General features: G+C 39.8%; 1 protein-coding gene and 1 pseudogene across 1 annotated transcript; both read left to right on the top strand.

Annotated features, from left to right (window-relative positions):
• Positions 1-183: 183 nt before the first annotated feature.
• Positions 184-15409, top strand: LOC111338195 (adenylate kinase isoenzyme 5-like). Its single transcript, XM_022944630.2, has 19 exons — positions 184-341; positions 1598-1964; positions 2279-2442; positions 3599-3712; positions 4352-4543; positions 4783-4963; positions 5095-5258; positions 5883-5996; positions 6713-6904; positions 7586-7679; positions 8113-8373; positions 8804-8967; positions 9602-9715; positions 9793-9984; positions 10325-10439; positions 10787-10950; positions 11708-11824; positions 12403-12594; positions 14231-15409. The coding sequence occupies exons 1-19, from the start codon at positions 282-284 to the stop codon at positions 14309-14311; spliced, it is 3042 nt and encodes a 1013-aa protein (XP_022800365.2). The 5' UTR covers positions 184-281; the 3' UTR covers positions 14312-15409.
• A 1091-nt stretch (positions 15410-16500) lies between these two features.
• LOC148733360 (uncharacterized) overlaps positions 16501-19810 on the top strand; it is a 5179-nt pseudogene continuing 1869 nt past the window's right edge.

Raw genomic sequence — 19810 nt, 5'->3', positions numbered from 1 at the left:
TGTTTCTTTTAAATACTAAATATAAATCTATTTGTTCTATCCTACATACTCTCACTACTTTAATTTATTTCTTAAATAGAAAAAAAAAAAAAAACACTGCCCGAAGTTAGGACCGAAGTACCAACGATTTCCGACTCATGACAACTGGCTCTAATCTTGAGTCAATTATCATGTTGTCATAACAACGTTCGAACACCAGTCATTCGATTAGAACCTTCGATCGAAGAGTGGTTTACAGAGACGGAGACTTTATGTAAACATTTAAGGGAAAAACGCGAATCATGACGGCGGAGGAAAGTAAAGAATACATGGCGAAGACGGAGGTTCATCAGCTTTTTGAGGTAAATTTGACTTCGAGAAAGGCGCGAGAATCAGTGGGCAATATTTTAGCTTTACTACAACGTTTATTAATCTCAGGATCTTCATTCACAAATCTAAGGGACGCACAAATTAAGTTCCATCTGATTTTAAAAATTTGAAATTTCCAAGCATCGTTGTCCTCTAGAATTAAACTTAGCGTGTGCTTCTTTGTTGCACTCTTGTAGTAAATTGACAGCGCAAATTGCGCGCAAACGGATGGCATGTATTAGCAGCAGGTAAAGATCGAAAACTTTTCGTTAAATTAACTGAGGTCAAATTAGAAGTGGTTAAGTGGACTGCTTTTTTTTTTTTTTTTTTCATGGAATAAAATGGACAGGTTCTACCCTCTGTAAGCCAAGACATGATTATTCGATATGGAACAGGTAGAATAGGATACATGATCGTCGATCGGTTTCCTTTGTTTTACCTTGCTATCGAAACCCCTCACAAACATTGCAAACTAATTAATTGTGGTAGATCGATGTTTTTTTTTTTTTTATTTTACTCTTAAAATATTGGCACTGACATGGATATATTTTCAGATTTGTTCCTGATAATACCATAAGTCTCTAGCTCTGCTTTTAATTCATTTTGTAAAAGAGTATCTGTTTATCCATTCTTCGACAGCTGCCATGTAAGCAATCGTACAGCGTTTCAGAGGTGATAAATTTAGCCTCTTTTTGCTGTTTTAAATATCTATTCAAAACAACAAAAGACGTCCGACAAAGGAGAAAGCAAATAAATAAACCGAATTTCCGAATTCATGATGTGTTGCATTGAACGTATTCGGTGTCTTTCCAATATTGATTGATTCGTTGTAAAACATGTTTAGATTCAGCTGCTGTAATATTTAAATGCATAAATGATGTATATTTTATAGACTAATACGTATTTGAAAAGAAGTCTGTGTATTGATGACTTGCATGCCTTTGTTTTGTCTCTTGAAAATCATTTGGGAAATTGGAAAACATGAAAATTTCTTTGTTAAACATTTCAACTTTGTGAAGCAAGGTTAACAGGCAAGTGAGATATAGTTGAAATATATGATCTGGGCTTCTCCTGTTTTTAAGTACACAAGCTTTGTTCTTGTTCTTGTTCTTTGTGATTGTCAGAAATAGCTTTCCAACATTGTAAATTTATTTTGACCATAAGCTTCAAGATGCCCTCAAAATGTTTAGGAGGAACTTGACCAATATCATGATCCAAAATGTGACAAATAACATTTTTATATTTAAAGGGAATGCTGACTGGCCTGCTGTATCACAAGCCTGAGGATCACTTGGCTTTCTTAGAAAATTGCATTTCTCTTGCTAAAACAGAAAAGGATATTAAGTGGAACTCCTTCCTTGATGTCAGCAAGAAGCCCCTGCCGCCTATCCCAAAAACAGATGGTCCTATCAAATCTGAAGCAAGAGATGAAATTCGCACATTTACCACTGAACCAGAAATGAAACAGAAACAACCTCTACCTCCAATTAACGGAACTGCTCGTCCATCTATTGATGATGATGACAAGGAGTTGACGGAGAGAAACATTTTGACATCTGAATCTGAGGAGGAGGTGGAGGTTGAGTTTTCTGGTCAAAGGATTGTGTTTGTTCTTGGTAAGGGAATCAGCTATCAGTAGGTTACTGGATATTCTCATAAAAAGTTTGATACCTCATTCAAGCCATTTTTTTGTTTTTCCAATTCAATTAATCATAATGATTCATTGAGCTACAGGTATGTTAAAAAAAGATAAAAAAAACCTCCCATTTGCCAATTTTCAACTTTCAAGTGCGTGAATGGTTTTTTTGAACAACCATTTGTCATCTATTTCTTATGGAATTGAATTCTGATAGGACTTAATGACTGCTGTCCCCTGTCCTTGATCTATCTAGTGTCCCTAAGAAATGCATTTGTTCTGTTTTGACCACAGGGGGACCAGGCTCAGGTAAAGGAACACAATGTGCACGGATTGTTGGGGAATTTGGTTATATTCATTTATCAGCGGGTGACCTCCTCAGACAGGAGGTGGCAAAGGAAAACGAAAGGGGACACATGATTGAAGGTATCATGAAGGAGGGAAAACTTGTTCCTCAGGTAATAAATTCAATATGAAACAGCAAATAATTTAAACAATTAAAATTGCCTGACTAATGAATAAATTTATATGATTTAATAGTGGAACTTTCAGGCAGTTATTATTCTCTGTTCACTAATTTTAGAAAATCTTGATACCCTTGTAAAAAGGTTTGGTTTATTTAAACCTCTCCTACCTCAATGGAATTTGAGTATTGGTTCACTAGACCTTTCTTCAAAACTTTGGTTTTTTTTTGAGACACCCCCTCTCTCTGGGGGAATGTTTATTTTCTGGAACCAGATTAGGTACAAAATGAAATAGGAAATGAAAAAAGTGTTAAAATTTAAAACTAATGCAAAGTTTACCAAACTGAATACACAACAGGCTGCCTTAATTAAACTAGCTGGTTTATCAGAAGTATGTATGTAACATTAAAATAATTATCTTCATTGTCAGCATAACATGGACTCTCCATTGAATCTTTATATTTACCATTTTGTTTATAACGTATAATAATAAATAATAATGATAATAAAAAAGCATTTATATAGCACTAAGCTTGACTAGTTCTCCGTAGCGCTTTACAAAGTTGTAGACTAATTAAAATAGCAATTAAATTATAAAAAATTGTAAATTAAAAAGCGTCTTTGAATAAGTATGTTTTAAGGTTCTTCTTGAAAATTGCAACAGATTCAGATGTTTTCAGGGAATTGACCACTTTCAAAAATGGCTGCCGGATTAATATTCTTTTGTTTAAATTCAAATTAGCCTTTCTGGTCTCGCTTGAGATAATGTATTCTTTTGAATTTTGTACTGGAGAACGAGGCCAGAAAGGCTAATTTAAATTTAAACAAAAGAATATTAATCCAGCAGTCATTTATGAAAGTGGTCTATATGGTAAATCGTTCCAACGCTTGGGACCGGCAATGGAGAAGGCATGGTCACCATAGTTCTTTCGAAATGTTCTTGGAACCATCAGGAGCATTTGTGATGAGGAACGCAGTACACGAGAGCCATAATTCCTTTGATGCATCAGTTCAGCAATATAAGTTGGAGCAAAGCCATGTAGACCTTTATAGACAAGTAGAAGTATTTTGAAGATAATGCGATACTTAACAGGTAGCCAATGAAGTTTCTTTAATGCAGGTGTAATATGTTCCCATTTCTTTGTATAAGGAGATCACAATTGAACTGTTGAGAGATGCTATGAGACAACGCAAGGATTGCCCAGGATTTCTCATTGATGGCTTTCCAAGAGAAATTCAGCAAGGATTGCAATTTGAACAAGAGGTCAGTCTACCTTGGTTTAATTTGTGTTGCATACAGTACTCTAATTAAATTACATATACAGTTTTGGTTGTAAACTCCTTTGACCTCTAAGAGGTTTCTATGCTACCTTCAGTATGTTCTTTGGGACTTCTCAGAGAGAGAACAATGGCATAAGAATTGAACAAAACTCATTTTCCTCTTGATATTTTGATATGATCCCAACCACTTTTCAAAAGCAATCATTGCATTTGTGATACCCAGACTAAAGGGAAACCCTTCATATGAGGACCTCCTTTGGACAATTTAGTCTCAAATTCACGTGAGTTGTATGTTGGTATCCATCAACCCTCTATATAATGGAATTTTTCCTCTTTTTTTCTCCATCTCTTCAAACTGTTTCCTCCACTATCACCTCCAAGCATTAGAAGTTTCCATTTCTTTGATTTTTGCAAGTTATTACTTTTTCTGGACAATATGGGAGTCCCCCATACCCTTATCAGTTAACTTCTTTTGGTGGATGGGGGCATGCTTTTAATTGTGATAAGCCAAACATGAGTATCTTGCAACTAATGTAACTCATGAAATTATTTCTACTTGTTGAAGTGGAACCACTAGAAGTCAAACTTTATCTAATGATTCACTGTTTTGTTGTAACGACAGGTTGTGGAAAGTGACTTCCTACTTTTTTTCGAGTGCAGCGAGGAAGTCATGGAACAGCGATTACTTAAGCGAAGTGAGACAAGCGAGCGGCCTGATGACAACGTCGAGACGATCAAAAAACGTTTCACAACGTTCGTTGAGAAGACATTGCCTGTTATCGGACATTATGAAGATCTCAGTAAAGTGAAAAAGGTCAGAGCCTGCATGTCATATTTAGCATATTTCTTTCCATTTTCAGTTCTTTTGCTGACGAAGGTAGTATATGAAAAACAGAGATTCTATATCGTGGTGTTCGGTAAATTTTCTTTGATAGAGAGTTCATGGTCGAATGTAGATAGAAGCAGAAACTTTGTATACTGGAAAAGTCGTACACAGTGCTCAGTTAACTAGACAAAATTGTATAAACACTAACCATTGAATTTTGACTTCAGATTGATGCGAATCGTAGCGTGGATGAGGTCTTTACAGAAGTGCGAGCCCTATTTGGGGCACTACCTCCAAAGCAAGCTCAGACAATTAGAAGAAAGAAGAAGAAGAAGGTTGTTAGCAACGAAGAAGAAGATGAGTACGAGTTTGTAGAGTTCTCAGGCCAAAGGATCGTCTTTGTTTTAGGTATTGCATCTCACATCTCATTTTCAATATTTTGGGCGTGTCAAACAAACACGTGCCTCCACGTGTCACGTGCTCCCACGCGTTTGCAAATGCCGCCTATGGGCTTCTAATCGTTCTCCTTTGGTCCTCAGGTGGTCCTGGATCTGGTAAAGGAACTCAGTGTAGTCGCATTGTGGAGAAGTTTGGTTACACTCACTTGTCGACGGGAGATTTATTACGAGCGGAGATTGAAGGAGGCGGAGAAAGAGGACAAAAACTTGCGAAAGTAATGGAGGAAGGCAATCTTGTTCCTCAGGTATGTCTTGCGAGCCGACGCCTACGTTTTCATTCCATCCATAGGTGTTCTATCTCGGTTGCTTTATTCTCAAATTCCGTCATCTCTTCATGAATAATTTAGAAAGGAACCAATTGAAATTTGAGAGTCAAACCAGTTGTAAACTTTTTACTTGGAAATTGAATTTTTCTGCATCCTGAGTAAAGTTGGATTTTTACGGAGTCGATGGTGTAGATCGTTGCATGCTACACGTGTGTAAAATTTAAAAAAAAGTAGTGAAAAAGTATGCAGAGATGGGAAGGGCTGTGGTCAGGATTTCCTTTAATTTCCCTCTTTTTCTTATCACCAAACTAACAATCTGGGAAGATAGTATTCTACTCAGGGTGTTTGAAGAGGATACAAGAGAGAAGATCTGGGGGAAGCTGAAACAGAAACAAGTTATAATCAGTTTGACTAGCCCCTGCTTCACTATTCTTTTTGTTTGTCATGCATAACAAGGTTTAGGGGTGGCGGTTAGATTTTTCTAGCTGTTTTTAAAGCAAAAGAGATGAAAACCTACAAAGCAAGTTTGATGCGCAACTCAAATTCATAATTTGTTTCTCTGGCGAGCTTCCTTTCCTCACATTTTGCATTGTTATGTTACAGGAAGTAGTAATTCAACTTTTGAAGGATGCCATGTTGAAGCATCCAGACTCACCTGGATTTCTTATTGATGGTTTTCCTCGTGAAATTTCTCAAGGTGTACAGTTTGAAGACGAGGTAAGTCATTGGACACGCCGAATATATAATCGCAAGCTTGAGACCCAGATCATTTATGTAGTAGGTGCAGACTACAAGGTAATGTAGCCAGGTTTTAAAAACCACCCTTCGATTGGTTTACTTGACCCTTGTGACGTTCTCGTGTCCCATCTAAACGAAATGGAGAAATGATCCGTGACAGATTTTGGTGAGTGTATGGCAACTTTCATGGGAGGTGAAATAAACCAACAATCCTTCCTCAGTGTATTTTCTTGAAACTTTCCATCTTAAGGTATGTTTTTTTACTGTGCATCATGACTTAGAGCTCTGACCAAATAGAAAACATGTGATTACGGCTTAAAGCGGAACGAAAATCAGAATACGCACGAACTGAATTGCTTTATAGTTTCCTCAGTTACCGCTGCTGGCTCCATTAGTTTAGGACTTTATACTCGTATTGTGCGACGTACGCTAAATCTAATGAATGAAAACTCCAAAAGGATACTTAAACGTAGTAGTATCCGCGAGAGGGTTTGGTGACGCATCTTGCATTAAACAAAATTTTTTCCCAGTCGAAGACTAACTCAGTTCTTGTAGATCTTTACATGTACCGCTCGATTAACATAAACCAAGCAGCCTTCATTGTGGTTGTCAATTCTCTGTGCTTAGCTGAAGCATTTTTCTACACAATCTAGCCATTGGCAAACTGAGCATTTGATCATTTGTTTTGTTTGCAGGTAGCAGAGTGCCACTTTATCCTGTTCTTTGAATGCAGCGAGGAGGTTATGGAGGAGAGACTTATCAAAAGAGGAGAGACCAGTGGAAGGGTTGATGATAACGCTGAGACAATCAAGAAACGATTCAGGACTTTTATGGAAAAGACTGTGCCAGTGCTGGAGAAATATGAAGAGAAGAACAAAGTTAAACGAGTATGTCGAGTGACGAAAGATAGTCTATATTTGACAACAGTGTAGGAACGAAGGAAGAATCTGAGTCCTGCATCACCATCATTAATCAAAACTACAACAAAACTATTTAACTTCGGTTGATTATCACCTGCCGATTTGAGCACTCGTGAAACAGTTTACGCGTCAAGCTTGTATTCTGTAGTTTTTTATTTATCGCCAATAGGACTTTTTGTCACCCAGTTCTATGCGCAATCATACTCGACTCACAAATCGAACTCTTGCTAATCGCGTGTCCGATTTTTTTGATCACTCGTAAAGTTATGGACTGAATTGACTCCCCTCGTTCTTGTTTCTCTGATGGACCTCAGATCTTCGAATTTCGCAGTCTGATGCTCTACGTTAGATAACTAGGTCAGATCTACAGATTTCATGTGCAACAAGCATCCTGCACACTGCTACAATCACCAGTACTCAAAGCTTCCTGTGCATAGGTAGAGTTCAAAGTGGTAACATTTTAGGAGGTCGATCGTCAATTAATAGTTGGTTGAGGGAAGTGGTCGGAACATTTACACGGTTCTGCTCCGTAAAAAGAAGAATTGTTCTTTGCGATTGGAATTTGGAAGTTATTATTATCAGTTGCTGCATTTGAAGTTTAGTTAGGTGCAAGATTTCTGACCCGTTCTGCTTGTATTTTGCGTCCAGGTGGACGCCACACGTTCTGTGGATGAGGTCTTTGTGGATGTTTGTGCAATTTTTGGAGACCTTCCTAAACTTGAAAAGAAGAGAAGAAAGAAAGGTAGACTTTTTTGACGCAAGTCTTAAAAAGGAAAATTAAGAAACGTATTAATTGCTAATGTACATGCTAAGTGTGGTTTACTATGAGTGAAAACCTTAGTAATACTCTCAGTCAGAAGGAACCAATGGGAACTTGAAATGACCTCAAGTTTCGAAGTCGCAACGTGGCGCGTCGTCAGGACCTATTGCAGCGAAGTAAAGCAACACCTGTTCAATTCAGACTACTAAATTAACTGTACCTCCCTAAAAAGATCAAAATTGATTGTTTCCCAAGTTAGAGGAATTCCTGCACAATTTGTCCGTTTCATTGGATTGGCTCTGTGCACAGTATTATTTGATCACATTTTTTATGAGACTGACTAGGGGCTGTGTATAAACTAAAGAAGTCTATTTGTATCTGATCTTTAACCTTTTCAAATATTTTTTTTTTCAAGTTAAAAAAGCAGAGAGTGGTGATGATTCCGAGTATGACGACCTTGCCGAAGCCGTTGACGACTTGTCCCGAGTTGTGGACGGAAAACCGATCAGGTTACGACGAAAGAAGAAAAAGAAGAAGGAAGAAGAAGACGAGTATTCAAGGAACCCTGTATTTGAACAGCCTATTGTTGCCGAAGAATTTATTCCGCTTATGGACGACAGTATCGCGAAAACCGATGGCAAAGGATTGTTGAATGTTCGGGTTATATTCGTCATAGGTAAGCCAAACTGATGTTTATTGACTTTGTCAAACCTGGTTGTATCAGTGTTAGTCCTCATAACAGGCTTCAACAGAAAGGGTGTGAGTGTGTGTTCTATCGAACGTTGCGGTTTGGTCGGCAAGAACAAGAAACAAGCTTCGCACGGTAGGCGGTGGAGTTTTTCTCTACCAATCTTCCACTTTGGTCTTGGGTTCACGTTCCACAAGCTGTTACCAAATGGCCCCTGGCTGCATTACGTAAACAGGCAAACTGATCCGCCTCCTTCTGGTTGAGGTTTTAAACCGGTCTATTTTTACTTATTTTAGTGATTATTTTATTGTATCTCATTAGCCGTGAAACGCCCCTCTAGCAGAGCGGTTAATTTAGTAATTCTAAGATTTATTTTTATTGTTTGATGTTTACTTTTCTTTGTTGATTTTGTGGTCAGGTGGTCCTGGATCAGGCAAAGGAACTCAATGCCAGCGTATTGTGGAAAAATTCGGTTATACACATCTGTCAACAGGAGATTTACTCAGAGAAGAGGTCAAGTCTGACTCCCAAAGAAGTAAGGAGTTAATACAAATCATGCAGAAAGGGGAACTGATTCCTACGGTTAGTGATGGCTATTTTTGTCAATTCGCATTATGATTAGAGTAAAGAGAGGGAAAATGCAAGCGTCGTTAGGAAATAGGGTAATTTTCAAATAATGTTCAGGCAAGATTGTGGGAGCTCGAGGTATTTGAAGTGAAGTAGATTTCATGTTGGAAATCGCTTTAAATGATCTTCTACTCTCAGCTGAGGGCATCTTCTCAGCAAAGCAATGCATTGTCGAAAGAAATGCAGGATTACATTAGTATCTCTTTATATTACTCAGTCACTTGTCTAGAAAACTCGTGTCCACCCTTTTCATTGATCAGATGCAAAACTCCAAGTGTTGCAGCTGAGTCGGTCACTCTTGTTTTTCCTAGCGCGCTTTATGCAGTTTACTTTTTTTCACTTTGAGTCCTGACGGGCTCCTTATACTACTTTCCTTTGTTCTGTTTGGCCATTTTGAATGCTTTGGTTTTAACTCAAGAGCGCCCTAAGGTGATATTTCTTGTTGTAGTAAGAGCGCTGTACGCCAAAGTGAATTGTTGTGAGTAGATTTCGCGTTGCGCAAGCGATCTTGGCAAACGGGGAGAGGCTGCAGGGCATGGTGTAACTGGTGCACCAATCTAACCAAGTGGCTCATCTCGTTGCTATTCAGAGGGTGATTCTGGAGTTATTACGGGTTGCCATGGTGAACATTCCGAACACTAAAGGATTCATCGTTGATGGGTTTCCCAGGGAAATGGAACAAGGAAAAGAATTTGAAAACGAAGTGAGTATGGCAAATTTTTATTGTTTGTGTAGTGTGTGCCTCAAAACTGAGTAGCATTCTACTTTTTTTCTTAATAGATCGCGGCTTGCGAGTTTGTGCTGTACTTCGAGTGTTCCTCCGAGACAATGAAACGGCGGCTTTTGGCGCGAGGAGAAACAAGTGGTCGTGTAGATGACAACGAAGAGACAATCGTAAAAAGACTGGAAACTTTCGACAACGAAACAAAGCCAGTCATTGAATACTACGAGTCACAAAATAAAGTGAAGAAGGTGCTTATTAATTGTCATGGTAGAATTATACAAGTGTTCTAGTTTTTGGCCAATAAGCTTTGGGTGCCGAAAGTGCTCATGGGTCGCTTTTGTTTTGTTCTCCTGTGCTCTGTGATTGGTTCACTGATAAACTTTTCGTGAACGTGCACAACCAGTCGCAGCGAGCTTAAAGCCAAAATCTTCCGGCAATGGCTAAGACGCATGCTTATTTTTTCGACTTCCCATCGAGATGTTCTGTCTTTGTTACTGTAAGTCAAGGGAACGTTACTTACCTACACTCTATTATTTACTGGTGTGAGAATCACTGTTGTAAGCATTGGTTTCCATGGTTATTTCTTAGATATTGGCCGAAGGTTCACCCGATGATGTCTTCACTGAAGTCAGCAACATCTTTGAAAATCTTCCAAACCGTAAAACAACATCACTTCACGACTATGATGTCACGTTTATTACAGGTATTCTGATCTGTGATTGCCTTGTGGTTTGTACTGACTCTTGAGGGCGCCTTATATATCGGTTACCATTAACGCAGCACGTTGTTCATAAGTGTGATTTAGATGACAAGTTAAACTATTAAAGTAGCGTGCTATAGTTTTGTTTTGGTAAATCGCGATCCGGAGGGGAGTTTAAGTGCAACCTTAGACCCCTTCCCTTGGCCACGCCCAGCGGGAGCCGCAAGTAACAATATCATAAAGATCTTTGCCGCTCTCTAGGTTTAGAACTTATCCACAGAAACAATCGTGCAATCGCTAATCAGTCAATGCAGTGATGTACTCAGTAGTGATATTGTTTGTCGCCTTAGGTCCGCCCGGAGCGGGAAAGGCAGACTTGGCTCGAACATTAGCTGAAGCGACAGGAAGGACACATTTGTCGGTCGGCCTCATCTTAAGAGAAGAGGCGAAACAGGAGACAGAACAAGGCCAATCAATCAGTGAAGCCATTAAGACGGGAATGTTAGTAGCTACGGTATGCAGATACACTTTGTTTTTGTTTTGTTTTGTCTTTTTTTTTAATGATTATTGCAATTTTTCAATTGAGTGTTGAAAATAGTCTGTAAATGCATCGGTTAATGCAAGCTGCTTCTTTTTTTTTTTTTTTTTTTTTTTTTTAAGATCGCGCCATTCCCTCGACCAATCGGATGCAAAACTAAACTTAAAACGCGCCTCGGTTACGCGCATATTTTCGCGCATAGAGAAGTGCACATCGGGTTTTCTTGAGTTCGCATTGGCTCCCTGTGGTTCCCTTTTTCCTGATTGGCCGGTGTGATTGCTTTTGGTTTAACCACGCGCACTAGAATCGAACTGTTTAAAAATAAGAAGACGGTACGTGTTTGTTAACAAATCTAGCTTTCAGTTAGCAGTTTAGTTTTATACGTTACTGTAAAGGAGCTCATTCCTTGAAGTTTTGAGTCCATTTCCGCGTCAAAGAAAGCAGCTTAAGTAGGCAAGTAGACTATGTATAAAAGGAACAAAAAGTGAAAGTAAACGCTTCACGATTGAGGAGGTCAGATTTGATTCTCAACAGTTAACGTGGCTGAAAATGTTAAGCTAAACTTTTCAAGATTGTTAACTGTGGCGTGTCTGCACTGCTCTGTTAATTGTTGGAAATTGAAAACGTTTACGCTCTCTAAGCATACTATTTACCTCAACACAGTTTTGGTTCTGATTTTTCTTAATTCAAGATGCTTAGAAGAGATTGTAATTCTCTGCTCTGTGCCTTTTAGGATCTTGTGTTATTACTTTTGACGAAGATGCTTGAGAGAGAAGAAAAGAATTTAAATGGTTACTGCATAGACGGCTACCCAAGAACAGAGGAACAGCTCGATCAGTTTAAACAAAAGGTGACGTAAGCTTAATTAAGTATCGCCAGTGACAGCACTCGTGACAGCACTCGTGACAGCACACTCAGTTGTGTTCTCACTTGCCAAGCCTTTGATAACAAGGTCACCCTTTGCCTCACCCCAATTCAAAGGCTTGGCAACCAAGCAAAAACTGTAAAATGGACTATTAGCAAGTTTCAGGCGTTTAGGCAATTAAAGGGGCGCATGCACAATGGTAGCGCAGAACGATTATGAAATAGATCCCAAGTTGGGGCCAACTACAAATGGCCTTAAAGTGTGGAGAGAACAAAAAATTGGGTCACGAAATCACGTCAGTCGAGTGTGTCACGGTGTGCGTCCAACCGTAACCCCGTAGCAAGAAAAATACTTTATAATAAGCAATATGGCTTTACTAGATTCTACGAGGACAATTCCTCGCCAAGAAATTAGAAGAATAAAGCCGAAAGGTAACCTTACTCAGGGTGAAAGGACGACACCCGCGGAGGGTACATAGATTAAGGTTTCTCAATTGGAGTAATTGAAGACACGGAATTGAGAAGATGACTGTGTTCTTATTGTATTATTTTTTTATTTTGCAGGTATCCGATTACAACAGAATAATTTTTATAGAAGGCGAGGATGCGGAGATAGAACGAGTTCTGAAGGTGAGAGGAGAAACTTCAGAGAGAGAAGATGACACCGAAGACACATGGAAAACGAAACTGGAGGTTTACAATGGAAACACACGACCGATGAGTGATAGTTTGGGAGACTCTGACAAAGCACTCAAGGTTTGTACTTGATGGACTCGGTCAATAGGCCATTTTACATTTGTGTACTTAGTTACCAAGCCAATGATGAAGAGTGAGGCTGAAGGTGACCTTGTTGTGATAGAGACCTGTATCTACCTAGCATGATAACAAAGTGATTTACATTTGAAAGGCAGCAAAGTTTGTATCATAACAAGGTCAACCCTAGCCTCACTCCCATTCAAAGGCTTGGCAACCAAGCACACAACTGTAAAATGGACTATTTGTCTCCCCAGGTTGATAAAGTTGGAATTTTTACGTGGAAGGTTTCATGCATTCCGTAATGCAGAACATCCCGCACGTCGTGTTCCTTTATCGTCGGTTATACGCAGCAAAACGTGTTTGCTCGAGTGTGTTTGTCCCAACTTGCTTGGAAATTCAATGACAACTGGTGGTTCTGTCCTGGTGTACCGGTTCATAAGAGCCAATACAAAAGACCAACAATTCACAATAGCCAACCGATAACTCCTAAACAAAGAAAGAACAATGGTAATTCCCTTGTGAACCGGTACACCAGGACAGAACCCAACTAGTTGTAGGAGCGTCGCTAGGATTAGGGAATTTCAGCAAACCACGACGGCGACGGCAACGAGAACGTGGAAAAACAACAGATCTAATTGGCAGAACAATAGCCCAGCACGTGCGTTTTAAAACTTTGTACATTTTTCAGCCGTCCCTTTGCAAAACAACAACGTGAAATCACCAAAATTTGCGTCGTCTGCGAACCGAAACCGTGGCGGCAAATTATTTTAATTTACATTTGGAACTCAACGCTACTTTTATGCGTTATGTTGAGTTTGAGGTCTGGTGCCCTAGGAGACGGTAAACACATGCAGCCATTTTCGAAATTCTAACTTAAAGTAGAAGCTAATTTTTTAATCGACGTCATCCGTGGCGTTGCCGTCGTGACTGCTTAAGTTCCCTATTTTGCAAAGGGTGGGGGTGGGAGCGGGGTGGGGTGGGGTGGGGTCATACCGAGTCACACCCAGGATACCTACCTGACTGTCATTTCGTCGTCCATAGTGACTTTCACTGAAAGTTAAATTTTGTCAGATGAGTACCAAGTGAGGCAGGCTGTGTAGATTCTTCAGATTCGTGCTATTTCGACACCTGAATTTTGAGGTTTGTACATCGTTCACGTGAAAAATAACCATTTCGTTAAGGGGGGGAAGGGGATCAGGGGCACTATAGGACCTCCCTCTTAGTCACGCTTCTTGGTTACTTTTGTCGAGTTCTGAACTTCAGGGAGCGTGGGGCAATTCTAGGGTTCGTGCCAAGTTTCTTCATTTTAACACCCAACTTATTGGGACAAGTGGGTTAAAAGACCACATTTTATCTTTCCCCCCCCCCCCTCCCCCAGCAGCTGGAAGATTGGACAGAAGAAACCACCCGACTACATTACTCAAAACCTCATAACAGTGAAGCTCATTCTGATCAAATTCTGTGTAACCAGAGCGTTCAGTAAGCCTTGTTTTGCCAGGCCTCTTATAACTCTATAACTAGAGTACTCTCGATCCCAAACATTGTCAGTTGAAGCAATTTGAAGGAGACTTATACGTGTCTTCTATCATACAGCGTGGCTTACCGTGTTCTTTTATATTTATTTTACCTTCTGCAGGTTTCTGCGGCCCTACCGAAAGAGGAAGTTGTGGAAGATATCCGATTGAAGCTAATGGCAGTAACAGAGTTGTCATCCTAAGAAAGAGTCACCCCAAATACCAAAATACTACATGTACATATACGTAAATTGCGAATTTTAGACGCCACTGCCATACACAGTACATATTTGTTAATAATTTGGATATATCAACAAAGTTGAAATGGTAAATTAGCCACCGTAATGATTACAAAAGCTGACGTTTCGAGCGTTAGCCCTTCGTCGGAGCGAATAGAGGAATTGTGGGTTGTGTGCTTTTAAAGGCAGAAAATGGAGCTACGTTATTGGTGGGAGCATGGCAACGAGAAAAACATGAATAAATTAGTGGAATGAAAAGCGTTCGTTGATCCCTGTGGGATTTAGACTACCGGTTTACCATCTTTCAAACCGGTAGTCTAAATCCCACAGGGATCAACGAACGCTTTTCATTCCACTAATTTATTCATGTTTTTCTCGTTGCCATGCTCCCACCAATAACGTAGCTCCATTTTCTGCCTTTAAAAGCACACACAACCCACAATTCCTCTATTCGCTCCGACGAAGGGCTAACGCTCGAAACGTCAGCTTTTGTAATCATTACGGTGGCTAATTTACCATTTCAACTTTGTTGATATATCCAAATTATTTCGTTACTCCCACCGACGCAGCCCCAAACAGTTTCTTTCGAAACTATCAGCCTTTATACATATTTGTTAACACCGATTTTTATCACATCTGTGAATCACCTACCTTCCAACAACGCAAAGCTTGAATGATCATTTCGCCGGAAGGAGTTCCAATGTCCTCGAACACTCTCTACGTTTCTCCTAGAGGTTGTAGCGTTATTGTTGTTGTTGTTTTTATTTTACGTGAATATGAAGAAAACAACTCAACATAGAGGTGTTCGTGGTTCTCTTTGAAACTCACGACAATTTGAAAATAATTTATCATCAAATGGAAACTCAGTATGATTAATCTGAACGTTGTATATCATGAGAATAGATTATATTCTCTGGAGACAAACACATCAAAGCAATGGGGTACATCATGGTGCAGTGAAATGGAAAGGAAAGGGCCGTAGAGTCACGCCCAATGTGAATTGGACTACCGGAAAATGTAGCTCAGGGGATGAATGGTCTGAATAAACGTCTGTTAAAACAATTTTTGTCTCCTTCAGTTGCCAAGAATGTTCATGAAGATAACTTTTAATCAAGTTCTTTTTTGGAAACAAAGGATAAAAACGCTTTGTATCTCTTCTTGTAACTGATCGAGGATTCGGCACAAGAAGCATTTTTGCCTTGACTTTTTGCAATTTATAATGGACAAAAGCTTTGTATTTTCTTCAAATTGTTCCTGAAGTATCGATAAATCGAGTTTTAAACCCTCACTGTCGGTCACAATCGCCTGATTTGATCGTTCTTGAGTACAATTTGACGGACCCTCACTGTCGATTAATATGCGACTAATACGCCGACGATTGTTGGCTTCCTCTGATAATGAGGGTTGCATTGTTTACTCAGTTGATACCAAAGGTTGGGGGTCTTGCAAATCCCTTGACATTGCGGCTTCTTTCTCACTAAATCCACGAGCCTATCCCTTAGAGCAGGGCCATCACGTCCCTGAAAATTCATAGTTTTATGTTTTCCATACTAGTTGAAAATTCCACTATCGTTAGAACTTTTGAATGGTATCGTATTTCCACTAAGCGTCAGCCACTTCCAGGACGAAATCAGACGGAAGGATCAAAACTCGGACGAACGCGCTCTGAATAGGGCCGAGGCGCCCAAAGTAGAGTGGAGGCACCCGAAAACGAACGAAGGCGCCTGAAATCGGGTGGAAGTGACCAAAATCGGACGGAGTCGCCCGAAATGGGAGGGAGGCGCGCAAAATCGGGCGGAGACGCACGAGATTGGACGGTGCGCCAAATCGGATGGCGCGCAAAAACGGACGGCGCGCCAAATCGCGTGGAGGTGCCTAAATTTGGGCGTAGGTACTCGAAAACGTTCGGAGGAAACCGACATCGGACAGCGGGGTCCGAAAACGGTCGAAGGAAACTGAAGTCGGGCGAAGGAAACCGAAAACGACGGAAAATCAGAAGTCGGTAGGAGGTGGCCGAGGCCTGGTGGAGGCATCCGAAATCGGGGGTATCGTCCAAAATTGGTCGAAATCGGATGGACGTGACCGAAATTGGAAGGAACATCGGGACTGAGATTTGCAAAATTAGAAAGAACTGCGAAAAAAGAGTCCGGAACATGACGGTGGTGCGTCGCTCTATTGCAATTCACGTTCCTTTGATGGCAATATGAGTTTCTTTCTGTTAACCTACAAATAAATTTTAAGGCTACTTCGCGTTCCTTCAAGTTTATGCTAAGAGTGTGCTAAGAAACATTCCTGAATTTCTCTTTTTTTGTCAATTATGTTTTCATGATTCTTTGGTCTAAGTTAAGCTTTCATTTTGGGTATTTTGCATATGTTAAATTACTTTCGGTGCTCTCCTTTGTCATAGGGACTGGTTGTTCAGGTTTGCCGTCTTGCTGATGGTAAATTTGTTGTTGGAAGAAGGGAAAAACATATGAGAACACACATTTTTCAAGGACTTTTGATATGACACACAGCAATATTCCTCTGTAGTTCTCAACCATCTCTCTATCGTCAGACTTGAAGACTGGAACCAAATTTGCAGCTTTCCATACTTTTGGGAAACAGCCGCTGTCCAGTTGTTTCTTGAACAGGGTACAGAGGGGAATCGACAAAGATTTTGAGCATTTCTTCAACAGACGTGATGTTATTTCATCTGGTCCACAAGAATTGGCCAGTGTTCATGATCAGCTGATCCAGAAATTCCCTTACCATAGACGGTGAGATGGTAATGTTAATTAAGAATATATGAACTTCATATATTCATTGTTTCTTACTTAAGACTGGTTGTCATTATCAAAGTCACTGAAAAAATAGTCCTCATGAAGGGGAACACAATCATCTCTCTTGAAAACTGAATTAAAGTAGTTGTTGAATTGTTCTGTCTTTTCTTGAGCATCACAGACTTTCATTCCGTTGTATTGCAAAGATGTTGGAATTATTTTATTCTTGTATTTAGCTTGATAATAAGCCTTGAATCGCTCAGGGTTTTTTCGTCAGAGTCGATGACAGACCTTTGAAATATTGTTTACGCTTCCATTTAATAGTTAATAGGTGATTTGAGTTCCGCGCGTTCGTAATTCTTGAAAAATTTCGGCGATGTAAACGCAAAAAGCAGCAGAAGACAGTCAAACAAAGAAAGCAGAAACGACTCTCGTGACTTTGTTGTGCTACAAACACAGTTGGCTTTCTTTCCTGGTTCTCGAAGTAAACAAGTCACTTCTCGATTCTTAAAAAAGCAAAATCTTTTTGTAATATAATAAATCCTTTATTAACCAAGCTTGTTCGGTCAAGATGGCTGGATATTAGCCTCGTTACTTTTCACACAAAAGTGTGAAAAAAGAACTCAACGACAGATCCACCTATCAAGTAGTTTCCACATCTCCTTTCCGCTGAATTGAACGTGAACGGAACGCTATGCTTTTTCCCCTAAAGAGACAGCTAAAGATAGATGAAACATACCGCAAACTTCACTCAACTGACGCGATTCGCGGTTCTGTTAAGCACCATAAAGAAGGGAACCCGCTGAGGCCCATCGTCACCTGTATTGGCTCAGCGCTCTACAACACGTCCAAATTTCTAACGGATATCCTTTTTCCGCTTCAGAATCGTAACGGATACTCTGTTACCAACTCTTTGTAGTTTTCCAAAGAATTATCTGATATAGAGATTGATGATAATGAGGTTTTGGTCTCTTTTGATGTTGTGTCACTGTTCACCGCAATCCCTGTAGGTAAAGCATGTATGTACATAAAAAAGAAACTTGAACAAGATGCCACTCTTTCTTCAAGAACAAATTTGGACATTGATGATATCACTACACTTCTTCAATTCACCTTGTCCAACAACTATTTTGTGTTCAATGACAGAATTTACAAACAAGTCCAAGGCTGTGCGATGAGCAGTCCGGTAAGCCCCGTTGGGGCCAATCTTTGCATGGAAGAGATCGAAGACTCCGCAATCAATAATTCATCCATTCCCCCCAAAATTTGGAACAGGTACGTGGACGATAGTTTTTGCATCATTAGAAAGAACGATGTTTCAGCCTTCCATGACACTCTAAATTCAATTGACACAAACATCTCGTTTACCATCGAGACCGAATGTAACGGAAAGATCTCCTTTCTCGAAACTCTGGTCTCCCGGAGAAATGGAGTCATCGTTGTTGATGTTTACAGAAAGCCCACTCATACAGACAGATACTTAGATTTTAATTCCCATTACGACACGACAGACAACACAAGGTCAGCACAGCATCAACTCTCCTGCACAGGGCTCTAAATCTACCCAATTCCTCCGAAGGAAAAAAGCATAAACTTAATTAGAAAAACTCGATCCTCAACAACAAATGTATCCCCAGAGGAACTTGTTGGAATGTTTCTCAAGATGGTTGAACCAACCGAGTCACGCAAATCTTTCGCTTGTCTTCCTTACATCAAAGAAGTAACTGAACCTTTGACACGTGTCCTCGAAAAACATGATGTCACAGTTGTAAACAAGCCATTTACCACTCTGCAACAACAGTTCCCAGCTCCGAAATTCCGACCTTCGATGGAATCGCAGACCAACGTCGTGTATAAAATTCCCTGTGCAAATTGTTCGTGGTGTTATATAGGGGTAACCAGTAGAGGAAAGAGTACCATTTTTTTTACTCTTAGAATTAATTTTGGAAAGAGTGCCATATAACCCCATACATTTAATTATGCATTCCACTTCTTTGTCTTTCACGACAAAACTTTAAAAACAAAGTCTACTAGTCTGAATGCATAATTAATGTATGGGGTTATATGGTACTCTTGCCCCAGTAGAGCTTTTGATACCCGAAAAAAAAGAACATTTGAGAAATATCAAAACTGCGGCCAAAGGTTCTAGAATTGCTAATCACGCCTGGTCTAACAACCACGCCACTGATTTTGAAAACGCGTCAATTATTGACACAGGCACTTTTAGAACCAGAAAAACACTGATTAGAAGCGTGGCATACCAGAGTGATACCTAACGCAGATAACAATTCTTGCCCGTTACCTGGACAATACAACATTCTTTTTAACAAATATTCATAATCATTTACATTCTCATTATTTCGCAGTTCATGTCTTTATTTAAATTCTCTCATCGCTTTCTTATCATTCATTTTACCCGTCGAAGACTGCAGTTCGGGCAGTCGAAAGCTTGTAGTCTTTAATCATTTTAGCCAGAGATCGTTTTTAAATTCAACTATGTTCCATCCTGGCTGCGGCCCTTCAATATTTTAACGCTTATTTAGTATAGACGAGAACTCAGTGACGACGCAAATACTCGTGGTTTCCAAGCAACATCCTGATCCGGAGATATCAATTTCCACCTGCTACTCTTTATCAAATTTTACTCGCCCGCTGGATCAGCACTAAACGGCAACAGGACTATATGAACCTCTTTAGACAA

The sequence above is a fragment of the Stylophora pistillata genome, chromosome 4 (genome assembly GCF_964205215.1).
Source record: "Stylophora pistillata chromosome 4, jaStyPist1.2, whole genome shotgun sequence".
NCBI lineage: Eukaryota > Metazoa > Cnidaria > Anthozoa > Scleractinia > Pocilloporidae > Stylophora > Stylophora pistillata.
This window is presented reverse-complemented; position numbering and strand designations above follow the sequence as displayed.

Excerpts from the sequence above, each read along its gene's own strand:
- LOC111338195 (XM_022944630.2), top strand. The coding sequence starts at position 282 with ATGACGGCGGAGGAAAGTAAAGAATACATGGCGAAGACGGAGGTTCAT. Across the intron at positions 5,259-5,882 it reads AAGGCAATCTTGTTCCTCAG|GAAGTAGTAATTCAACTTTT; the intron begins GTATGTCTTGCG and ends GTTATGTTACAG. Across the intron at positions 9,716-9,792 it reads GAAAAGAATTTGAAAACGAA|ATCGCGGCTTGCGAGTTTGT; the intron begins GTGAGTATGGCA and ends TTTTCTTAATAG.